The 12,125-nt window shown below is 26.7% G+C and overlaps 2 protein-coding genes across 2 annotated transcripts; both read left to right on the top strand.

The window, feature by feature from the left end:
- Window positions 1–3,718: 3,718 nt before the first annotated feature.
- Window positions 3,719–5,251, top strand: LOC126903910 (ATP synthase subunit g, mitochondrial-like). The gene is made up of 3 exons (XM_050682489.1): window positions 3,719–3,884; window positions 3,950–4,110; window positions 4,998–5,251. The coding sequence occupies exons 1-3, from the start codon at window positions 3,857–3,859 to the stop codon at window positions 5,100–5,102; spliced, it is 294 nt and encodes a 97-aa protein (XP_050538446.1). The 5' UTR covers window positions 3,719–3,856; the 3' UTR covers window positions 5,103–5,251.
- A 731-nt stretch (window positions 5,252–5,982) lies between these two features.
- Window positions 5,983–8,917, top strand: LOC126903905 (40S ribosomal protein S2). Its single transcript, XM_050682482.1, has 6 exons — window positions 5,983–6,141; window positions 6,280–6,485; window positions 6,606–6,723; window positions 8,236–8,399; window positions 8,468–8,627; window positions 8,693–8,917. The coding sequence occupies exons 2-6, from the start codon at window positions 6,285–6,287 to the stop codon at window positions 8,839–8,841; spliced, it is 792 nt and encodes a 263-aa protein (XP_050538439.1). The 5' UTR covers window positions 5,983–6,141; window positions 6,280–6,284; the 3' UTR covers window positions 8,842–8,917.
- The last annotated feature ends 3,208 nt before the right edge of the window (window positions 8,918–12,125 follow it).

Below are 12,125 nucleotides of genomic sequence, written 5' to 3' on the forward strand. Positions count from 1 at the left end.
AAGTTAACGAATTAGCAATATTATTAAAATAAAAAAAAATTTTAACTTTTAATAAATCTTAAAAAATATTGTTTTTTTTACTAAAAGTAAATTTCATGTTGTTTAATTGCTTTGTCATGTTTTTGCATTCAACTCGTAAACATTATGTTTAACAACNTCTAATTAATTTAAGGGAATTTTTCAAATATTTTACTTATATAGTTTTTTTACACTAAGTTTTGCTTTAGAAAGTTAACGAATTAGCAATATTATTAAAATAAAAAAAAATTTTAACTTTTAATAAATCTTAAAAAATATTGTTTTTTTTACAAAAAGTAAATTTCATGTTGTTTAATTGCTTTGTCATGTTTTTGCATTCAACTCGTAAACATTATGTTTTAGAATGTTTTCGTAGAGAATAAGCCTAATTTATTTAAACCTTTAGTAAGTTTTTATTCAATATTAAAATAATTGAATTTCAAAAGTGAAAGTAGATTGTACATCTATTTTAAAACCACAAGGGTTTTCTTTATAAAGAATCTTTTAAAAATTACATATTTTCATTTTTAGTAGGTGTAATGAAATTAATTCATGTCAAACAACATATCAATTAATACTTGAAAAGTTATATTATTAGTACTATCTGCTAAATAAACTGAATCATTAAAATTCAAAGTGGTATAAAATAAATTAAATCAAATGAATTTTCGCAAAATTCCATCCAAATTTCATGAAAGTATGCTATTAACTCTGTCAAATATTTATTATGTTAATTAAATGGAGTTAATTTTAAATTTTAACAAGAATATAAATTTTTCAGTTGTTGCTATAGAATAAGCCAATTAAAATTAATAAAAAATGTATACAAACCAAATTGTATGATTTATAAAATGTCATAAATTTTGTAATATTTTTTGATAAATGTTAGTAATAAAAAAAAATACAGTTGTAAAGTTAATGTCAAATAATTTTAATATTTATTTTATTATATTTAACAAAGTTAAATAAAATAAAGGTCATAAGACATAAAAAATTAAACTTATTAATTTTTTTTTACTTTTTTAAAGTCGAAAAAGTAATTTTTAAATTTGAGTGAGCTTAAATAGCCAACTTTTTAGCTTTGATGCGAATTTTTTATATGTAAATACTAATTCTTAATAATATTAAAACTTAGAAGTGATAGAAAAAGTCTAATTTCAGATTTGAAAACATCGCGAAAAGTTGATTTAGAATGGCAAATTTATGTTACTGATAAAAGTTCCTTGTAGTTCAGTGCATTTATTTATAGTAACAAACAGTTTTTATTGAAATTTATTGTATCAAGCCCTTTAAATTATTATACTCGTAAAAATAAAGCAAAATAAAACTTCTTTATTATTTTTATAATTTCTCCGTTTAAATTATAATATTAAATTATTGAATATCAATTTCATACTAAATTTAATAATTATAATTAGTATTTATTCATATATTATATTTTTAAATTAAAGAACTACTAATTAGGATATAATCAAAGAAATAAGAGTTGATGTTGCTTTTGGAATAATCCACGAATTTCTCTAAATGAAACACTATCTACAGATTTGCATCGAAGCGTTTCTTATGATAGTGATTTTAATCACTGTCATGTATCATCTATACTTGTTCCATGTATGCCTTGTCTACACTGTGCCTCGACCCTACTGTGCTACCGTTTTTTATTATTTATTGTTAATATAAAAATCTCACTATTTTTTTTTCTGTATTACTGTTAGGCCGCGAAGTCACGTTCTCTCATACAATGTATTTATTGTACTATACATTTATGAAACTTTAATTTTGTTCATCTAAATATTTGAATTTGTCACTCCTACTATTTGCTTCGATTATCTTCAGTATTATTTCCTCAAATACCTGTCCATTGAATTAATTAAATAATCAAACAATTTGTCACCAATTTGTTGTGATAGAGCAATATTTATTATTGCTCTAATATATTTATTACTATTTTTACCATTAGACGTTTTACGGCCGCGAATTCACATATGCCTAAATATAAAAATACTATTAATTTCTGAAGTACTGGTTCAGAAGTTGTTATCTTAACCGGTCACTATTTAAATTAGATCATTTTCTATTTTATGAGTAAGTTAAAAATGTTGTTGCCATCTAAAAAAATAAAGTTTGTACCCTTATAAGAAATAAAGGACGAACCTAAAAAGTATTTAATCATTTATAAATTGAGTCATAAAAAATATTTTTTTAGATTATTACTCTAGGCGAAATTTATTAATCAATGATTAATCAATTACTCTTTAAAGCCCATTAAATGTCATATATATGTTTAGTGATATTTCACTCAATTTTGAATTAACTGTTTTATATATTTATTAAGTTCACACTTTTGTAAAGAATTATTATATTTTTAAATTTAAATTTAAATGTTAAACATAATTTATTGGAGTGCATAACTGATAATATTAAAATAAATTACAACATATAGAGTGATTGATTAACTATGCATCACAAATTTTCTCTGAAAATATAAGAGTTATCTTTTTTTTTATATTAAATATTATGTTTATATATTAGGCTGCGCTCAGTGAATAAAATTACATTTTTATGATCATCCCTTATGCTTTAAATCAGTATCAACTTTCAAATGGTAACCCTATTTTTTTTTATACATAATCAGATTAGATATATTTATATTCATATTTAGTAATATTTTATTCAATTATCAGTAAGCTATAATTATTAAAGTTTAGGCGACGTGAGTATTACTCATATTGATTTATAAAACATGCGCGAATTTTACAGGTAGTTAACCGATAATTGTTACTGGTTCATAGTAATACAGTGATCTGTTGTATAAAGTGCATAGGTATATTCACGTCGCAATACAAATACACCGATCGTTCTTATCTGTACACTAAATATTAATGTTACTGTATTTACCCGACTACTATATTATTTGTTAAAACCTCTAAACTTTAAAGCGGCGACAAATTCAAACAACCGTTTTCAGAAGATGAAACAAATATTTTTAAGACTGCGTCAAATTCATTGATTATTATCATTTTGGTGGACAGATAATAGACAATCTGGTAGTGTGTGATATTCATAAGCATTGTGAACGATTTAAACGCTCTGTCCCTTTTAATTATATAGACTTATGTAAACAACGTTGCCAGTTTGCTTATGAACTTAATTCTAACCCGCGGGACACGAAGAACGCATTTGAATGACAATTGAGTTTATGATCTTTTTCTTCTGTCTTAACATTTGGTCGCCAAGTCACGTTCTCTCATGCAATATAATCATTGTACTATATATTGTACACAAACTGGCAACGTGGTATTTGTAAGCTATAAGAATGATTTCAACGCTTTGTCCCTTTTAATAATACAGATTTATGGGAACAACGTTGCCAGTTTGTTTATAAACATATTTCTGCTCTGCGGGACACAAAAGAACGCAACTGAATGAATATTGAGTAAAATACGATTTTTTCAATCATTGACTTTTTGACTCCGAAGTCACGTTCTCGCATGGAATATATTTATTGTACTATGTATTTCTGACACTTTAATTTGTTCATTCGTATATTTGATTTTGTCGTTCTTATTACTTAATTATTTTAATAATTGTCGCGATTAGTGTGTTCCCTTATATGTTATCAATTTATGTGTAAATGTTAAACTTTAGAATGTCTTTGATGTTTTATACATTCTATTGGTTGTAGCGGTCTACAGCTGTTTAGCACAATGTTTATCATTCAGAATTCGACCCAATATTTCTAATTCTGTTTCATTAGACCTCGTTCTTTGATCCTAGACTATTAGTCTTTCGGTACAATTAAAAATATTAATTATTTTAAGCATCAAAATAAGATAAAATGAGTAGTTTAATGACAAAAGTAAACAGTAAGTATTAATCAATTGTTATATAAATTAACTAAATAGTGTTTAAATTGTTCTAATAAATGTAGCATTAGTCACTGTGGCAAGACCAAACTTGCAAACTTTTGTGAAGTATGCTAAAGTTGAATTAACTCCACCTAAGTTATCCGACTTACCAGAGATAAAAAGTGAAATATCAAAGATTATCCAGACAGCACGTACTGGCCGTTGGAAGAATTTAACCGTAAAGGTAAATTTCTATTTTATTTTTATTTTTGACAGTTTTTAAATTTTTGTGAAAAGTCTTTTTTTTTAGTAAGATTTTTCTTGTATATGAATATCATATTTGGGATTATGAAATCAAAACTCGAAAATAAAAGCCATCTTATTTTACACATGTTGCAAAACTAAAATTTTAAAATGTTTGACTAGTTTTGAGTCATGTAATGGTTCAGTATTTATATAAGAATTATAGCTAGAGAACTCTTCTAAAGATAAAAAATGAATCAGATAGTCTGTGCGATTTAATGTATATTGTAGTTAAATTTGCTTTATGTCTTATTTAGAAATTGACAATGTGTTACTCAATATAAATAAAGAGCAGTATTGCTCTTAAAACTAGGCATAAAATTTATCAACTAAAGAAAGAGCAAACTTGGTCTCTACATTGATAAACAAATTTTTTGGGTGTAGGTGTTTGAAATGTGGCTATTTTTCACAATTAACTTTTTAAAACCAATAGTATTTATATATTAGACTTTAAATAAAACAGTTTATTTCTATGAGTATATGCAATTTTTTTCGGTTTAATAATTTTTAAGGTTTTTTTTTCAAAACATCATTAGTAAATGTATCATAAAAAGATAGCGTGGAACATGTTTTTTTCAAATTGAATATTTTACAGAATATAAACTTATTTTAAACATTTTATAAATCTGGTAATTAATGAAATAATATATTTTTTAATATATATTAAATAAAGATTATGAATTTATAGGTACTAGGATTTGATTGTATTCCGCTGAGCTGCATAGGTTTTGCTGTATTTGCTGTCATATAAACATAAAAATTAAACTTGTCTATACACAAACATGTATATATAAATTTTAATAGTCATATTTCATTTGTTTATTATAGGAAGCCACTGTAAAATCACTCGTAGCTGTTGAAGTACTGATGTGGTTCTATGTTGGTGAAGTTATTGGCAAGAGAAGTTTGATTGGCTATGATATTAAGTTATAAATTAATATTTGCTGTTGTTGTTTAATTTGTATTATTTAAAAGATATTACACGTTTTGTGTAATTAAAAATATGGTTTTGTAGCCTTTTATTAGGTATATTCATTTTTTATTTAATGCTTGGCCAAATATATCAAAAGTTTTCAGATATACATAGTAAATAATACATAAATCATTATTAGTTTGGTTTCCTTTATGTAATACATCAAGCTTTTATGTGTAAAAACCAGTAAAACTGTTATTAAAAGTTTGTATATATCTTAGAGTTTCTTATTTAATACATCTTATTTATTATACATTTAATACTATTCAAAAATAGATTTAAGAAACGTTTAAACAAGTCTAATGAAAAATGTTTATTTTAATATGTTATAAAACTTTTAAAATATGAGTTAAAATGAACCAGGATTGCAAGGTTTATATATAATAGTGAAAATGTTTCAACAAATAATACATTTTGTAGGTTACTTAATTTATTGCCCTTTCAACATTTTAAAGGGAATAAACTCTTGGATTTTATAGCCTTATTGATATCTTTAAAATATTTTAAAAGAATTATCGGTTTTATTTTCTGAATTTTAAGAGGTCTTATTTTTGTATTATTTTGTAAAACAGTTGTGTTCGATCTCAAAAACTAAAAGCCGAATTTCATTAAAATTTTCAATTTTATATAAATAAAATTTCAGTAGAAATACCTAATTAACGCTGATTAATGTACAACGTACTCAATAAATACATCGACAAATTTATATAACATTTATATTTCTCAGTACCACTACTACGGATATGTTAATTAGATCCAAAGTACAGTGATATCAATAATTATTTAAACTCTTTGGTAAATTAAGCAGTGTTACCAATTTGTAATTGCGATGTTATATCGCTACCCGGAATCTAGTGCGTGACAACATAACCAATAAGTTAAATTTTTACTTTTTGACTCATTGGTTATCTGGAAATGGGAGCCACATTTTAAGTTAGCTCTTTTCACAAGAACTCTGCTTGACTTTAAGTTTTCATTATTTGTTGATATTATTTTAAGGTAAGTACTCTCATTTTAGTGTAATTTATTTAAAATTTAAATTACCAAGCGTGTTTCTTAATAGATTTTAGTAATCATAAGTTTTTAATGATGCTATAACGTGTGATTTTTATTATTCATTATTTATCTCATGTTTAGTTTAAATGGCTGAAAGTCGAGGCAATTTTCGAGGTGGTTTTGGTCGAGGAGGTTCACGAGGCAGAGGTCGCGGCCGTGGACGTGGTCGTGGAAGAGGTAAAGAAGCAGAGAAGGAATGGGTTCCAGTTACAAAACTTGGTCGTTTGGTCAAAGATGGAAAAATAGCTTCTTTGGAAGAGATCTACTTATTTTCTCTACCCATTAAAGTAAGATATGTCTCATAATTTATAATACTCTAAAAGACTAAAACAATTAAGGTGTTTTATTATCAAATTGTAACTGCTTATTAACAATCTGTTCTTATTGTACTCTATCAATTTTTGTAGGAATTTGAAATTGTTGACTTCTTTATTGGCTCATCTCTAAATGACGAGGTACTAAAAATCATGCCTGTTCAGAAGCAAACTCGTGCTGGTCAACGTACTAGATTCAAGGCTTTTGTTGGTATGTAATTTAGTTTGAAAATGAAAGAGTTATATTAAAATATCATCGTTGTCATCATCCAAAATATCAGCGTATTTAATATTACCACCTTTTGTTTATTATAATATTAAAAATGACTTTGTTATATTAGTCAAAATCCCTATGAACTAGTAAATTTCTTAAAAAAAAAGTATTACTTTAAGTGTTACTTAAAAAAGTGTGATCCATTTTTATTTTGAAGATAAAATTATATTATTGGGATAACATTTCAAACTTGTAATTTATTACATTTTACAGTATTATAGGTAAGTTTATTTAAAATAATTCATTCATTTGCTATCACAAAATTCAAAAAAAGTTTCTTTACTAACCCAAATTTTTGAAAATCATTTTAAATAGTGTTTGTACCTTAATTTTATTTACTCAACTATTATTTTTAATTAAACATAATTATTAAAAAATCATTTGTTTAAAACTAGTGTTTTTATCAAACTTATTCAATTTTTGTATTTTAAGACTGTAATACATAATTTTAGCTTCGATGCGAAGCTGAGAAGGTATTGGTTTTTAGTTATTATCGAGGTGGACATAATGCCCATGCACTCAAACCTGTTGGTCAATTGTGCGCAAAGTATTGGTTTTACTATGATGTGTTTTTTTTTTAATGTCTTCCCACTTTTTCTCAGCTCTCACCGAACGGATTTCTTTCAACGATACATCAAAAGATCAAAAATCGTATTTAGTCAAAGACATTACCCTCAAAAATTGAAAAAATTTCCCTCGTTCCCCGTAAATGGGGTAAACCTCCAAAAAAGTTACAAATTTAAAAATTGCTAATTTTCAACATTTTTTTAAATTTTTTTTTCTTAAAACTGCCATAACTTTTTCAAAAATGAACGAATCAATATAATTTTTTGTTTTTTATATATATTTGATGTCTTGACCTATCATTTGGTATATTTTTTTTATAAATCTAACTCTTTATCTGCCCACAGGGGGAGTTTAAAATGACAACTTATTCACAAAAAATTAACTTTTGAAAGTGTTTCAGAAAGTCTGACACTTTTATATATATCTTAAATTAAAGATTATGTAATGTACTTTATTATGAAAAAAAAAAATCGGACTTTATTTTGTCTTTACGGTGAAAATGGCTATTAAATGCTATTTTTGTATGTAAATTCTCGATTTTATTTTTACATTTCTAACTTTATAATGCTATAACATATTGAAAAGTGTATGGATCAATACAAATTTTTTATGAGAAATAATATTTTTTAATAATCACTTTTTCATTCGATATACTTTATCTTAATCAGGATATTAATAAGGAACTAGCAGATCATGTAGCTTTTGGAATAATCCACCAATTTTTTAAAATTAAACATTATCTAAAGATTTGTATCAAAGTGTTTTTTTTTATAGTGATTTTAATCACTGTCAGATATCATTATACTTGATCTAACTATACCACGTCACCACTGTGCCGAGACCCCTCTGTGCTGGTTTTTTTTTAATATATATGTATTTTAGCTATTGGAGATTCAAATGGACATATTGGATTGGGTGTTAAATGCTCAAAAGAAGTTGCTACAGCTATTCGTGGTGCTATTATATTAGCTAAATTATCAGTTGTTCCTGTCCGTCGAGGATATTGGGGTAACAAAATAGGAAAACCACATACTGTACCTTGCAAAGTAAAAATTATAAATAACTTTTTTGTCACATGTTCTTTGTTATAATATGTAATTGTTTTTTTTTTTAGGTCACTGGTAAGTGTGGATCAGTTGCTGTACGTTTAATTCCAGCACCAAGAGGAACAGGTATTGTAAGTGCTCCTGTTCCAAAAAAATTATTGCAAATGGCTGGTATTGAAGATTGTTATACATCAGCCCGTGGATCTACTGGAACCCTTGGAAATTTTGGTTTGTTTTGTACAATAATAAAAAATTATTATTATTACATACTGTTGTTTTTAATAAAATTTCAGCCAAGGCCACTTATGCTGCTATTGCTAAGACATATGCTTATTTAACACCAGATTTATGGAAAGATGTACCTTTGAAGAAGACTCCATATTCCGAATTTGCGGATCATTTATCTAAATGCCACAAAGTCGTCCAAAATGTCAGAGATTAATTTTGTACTTGTTTATGACATAGTTCTAGACAGCTTATATTGTTGTTTAGTGTCTAATAAAACAATTAAAATCTGATTTTTGACTAATTTTTTTAATTAAAAATAAACCATCAACTTATTAATTTATTTATTAATATTTTATTATTATTTATTAAATATTAATAATACTTAACAATTATTAATTATTTAACATTTATTGATGAATTGGTAAATTTTAAAAAATGTATTAGTTTTCTTTCTATTATTTAGGAGGAAAAAAGTTTTATATGGAGGTAGAGGAGTTTTCAAACCTCAAAATTAATTCTTGGTTATATGTTTTTATAATAATATTTATACTTCTTCCTCGCCTTAATTCCAACTACTTGGGGTCGGCCACCCTTATCCTAAACTTTCACTTGACACGATCTCCCACATCATTTACGCTCACATCAGCTGTCCTCAAATCGCATTTATATGCATCCCTCCATCTCTTTTTAGTCTTCCTCTACCTCTTCTTTCAACAATCATTTCAATAACTGTTCTTGCAGCTTCCGATTCTTCTCTCCTCATAACATGTCCAAACCATTTAAGTTTATTTTCTCTCATCTTATCCACGATTGACGCTACACCTATACTCCCTCTTATATACCCGTTCCTTATTCTCTTTTCTAGTCGTTTCACCCATCCATCTAAGCATTCTCATCTCTCCTACACTCATTCTCTGCTCTACTTTCTTATCAACCGCCCAACACTGAACCATACATCATAGCTGGCCTTATAACAGTCTTGTAGAATTTACCTTTCAGCCTCATTGGAATTCTCTTATCACATAACACACAAGATGCTTCTCTTCACTTCAACCACCCGCATTTAAATCTGTGTCTTACATCCTCGTCAATACCACCGCTCTTTTGCACAACTGACCCTAAATACTTAAAACTCTCCACCTCTCCACCTCTCCTATCACGTGCTCTCCTATTGTCACTGACCTCATTTCACCTACCTCGTGTTCTCCTTTGTCAAACTCGTACTCTATATACTCCGTATTACTTCTACTTATTCTTAAACCTTTTTCTTTAAGAGCTGATCTCCATACCTCTAGCCTTTGATTAATTTTCTCCTATTAACACTATATCGTCAGCAAACAGCATGAACCACGGCATTTCTTGTATTTCCCTAGTAATTTCATCCATCACTATAGAGAATAAGTAAGGGCTTAAAGCAGAACCTTGGTGCACTCCTACTCTTACCCGTAAACCTGATATTTCTCCTACGCTTTTTTTTCTGGTACAAGTGCCATCATATATATCTTCTATTATATTAAAGTACCTATTCGGGACTCCTTTTCTCATTAATGCCCACTTTAAAACCTCTCTCGGTACTCTGTCATACGTTTTCTCCGAATCTATAAATACCATACACAGCTTTTTCTTCTTTTCCCTAAACTTTTCTATTAATTGTCTCACACAAAATACTGGCTCCATTGTTGACTTACCAGGCATAAATCCAAACTGGTTTATAGATATCCATGTCTCATTCCTTACTTTCTTATCTATTACTTTTTCCTAAATTTTCATTTTATGACATAAGCTTTATGCCTCTATAATTTCCACACTTCTGTATGTCTCCTTACCTTTAAGTATCGACACCACAATACTATTCTTCCATTTATTTGGTATTTTCCCTTCTAATAAGATTTTATTTAAAAGTTCTTTCAACCACCTAATGCCAACACCGCCTAATATTTTCCATACTTCTACTGGCACTTCATCTGGTCCTACTGTTTTATTCTTTTTCATTGATGCCACAGCCTCCCATACCTCTTTCTCACTAATTAAATCTAACAGTCCCTCATTCCACGAGATATCCTCTAATGACACGTCAAAAGATCTTAAATCGTATCTAAACATTATTCTCAAAAATTGAAAAAATTTTCCCTCGTTCACCGTAAATGGAAATCTCCAAAAAAATTACAAATTTAAATTCTAATTTTCGACATTTTTTCAATTTTAGCTTCGATGCGAAGCTGAAAAGGTATTAATTTTACCATGTTTTTATTTAAAACTGCCATAACTTTTTAAAAATGGTCAAATCAATTTTTTATAGATGCATGATGTCTTTACCTATCATTATGTATATTTTTTTTTATAAATCTAACTCTTTACCTGCACACAAGAGGGGGATTTAAAATGACAACTTTTTCACAAAAAATTAACTTTTGAAAGTGTTTCGGAAATACTGACACTTATATATATACCTTTAATTAAAGCTTGTGTAACATACTTTATTATGGTAAAAAAGAATTCGAACTTTATTTTGTCATCATGGTGAAAATGGCTACCATAAGCTATTTTTGTGTTAAAATTCTCGATTTTATATTTTTAACTTTCTAATGCTATAACTTTTTGAAAAATGTATGGACCAATACAATTTTTTTATGAGAAAGAATATTTATATACTTCTTTCATTCCACATACTTTTTTTTTTAATCGGACAATTGCCCTTAATAAAGGGGGGGGGTTCAAAACTTTAAAATGCATAAAGAAACTTTTTCAACTTAATTTTTGAAAGTGTTACGGAAATACTGACACTTTTATATATATCTGAAATTAAAGCTTATACAATATACTTAATTATTGAAAAAAAAAATTCGGACTTTATTATGTTTTCATAATGAAAACGGATTTCAAAGTTAATAAAAAAAATAAGATTTTTGTAAAAAAATTGTTTTTTATATTTTTAATTTTATAATGCTATAACTTTTTGAAAAATATATGGATCAATACAATTATTTTATGATAAATACTATTTATATATACCTCTTTTATTTGACATACTTTTTTTAAAATAAAACCATTTCATTTATATATTTATATTTTATAAATATATATATATTTACTCATATATTACACTTATAAATCTTAAAACTTGTAATCAGGATATAAATAAGTAAATAGGAGATTATGGAGCTTTCGGAATAATCCACAAGTTTTTTTAAATTAATTACTATCTATAGATTTGCATCGAAACGTTTTTTATGATAGTGATTTTAATTACTGTCAGATATCATTATACTTGACCCAACTATGCCACGTCCCCACTGTGCTGGGTTTTTTTTTTATCAATAAATATAACCTTTATGAAAATTTTCATTGGAATATAATGTACTAATAAAAGAACCGTTTTCAAAAAAAAGTTTTATCGTGAATAAATTTTTTTGTTATAATTAATGGAAAATGTACATATTTTTTTAAATAAATTGATCTTAAAGAAAAAAGGTTAGATAGAGGCTTCCAAATTTCCAA

Source organism: Daktulosphaira vitifoliae, unplaced genomic scaffold (genome assembly GCF_025091365.1).
Source record: "Daktulosphaira vitifoliae isolate Bord-2020 unplaced genomic scaffold, ASM2509136v1 Scaffold_4, whole genome shotgun sequence".
In the NCBI taxonomy this organism is placed as follows: Eukaryota; Metazoa; Arthropoda; class Insecta; order Hemiptera; family Phylloxeridae; genus Daktulosphaira; species Daktulosphaira vitifoliae.

Coding starts and splice junctions, on each gene's coding strand:
- LOC126903910 (XM_050682489.1), top strand. CDS start 3,857: ATGAGTAGTTTAATGACAAAAGTAAACA. Junction 3,885..3,949: donor TTTAATGACAAAAGTAAACA/GTAAGTATTAAT, acceptor TAATAAATGTAG/CATTAGTCACTGTGGCAAGA. Junction 4,111..4,997: donor GGAAGAATTTAACCGTAAAG/GTAAATTTCTAT, acceptor TGTTTATTATAG/GAAGCCACTGTAAAATCACT.
- LOC126903905 (XM_050682482.1), top strand. CDS start 6,285: ATGGCTGAAAGTCGAGGCAATTTTCGAGGTGGTTTTGGTCGAGGAGGT. Junction 6,486..6,605: donor TATTTTCTCTACCCATTAAA/GTAAGATATGTC, acceptor CAATTTTTGTAG/GAATTTGAAATTGTTGACTT. Junction 8,628..8,692: donor TGGAACCCTTGGAAATTTTG/GTTTGTTTTGTA, acceptor ATAAAATTTCAG/CCAAGGCCACTTATGCTGCT.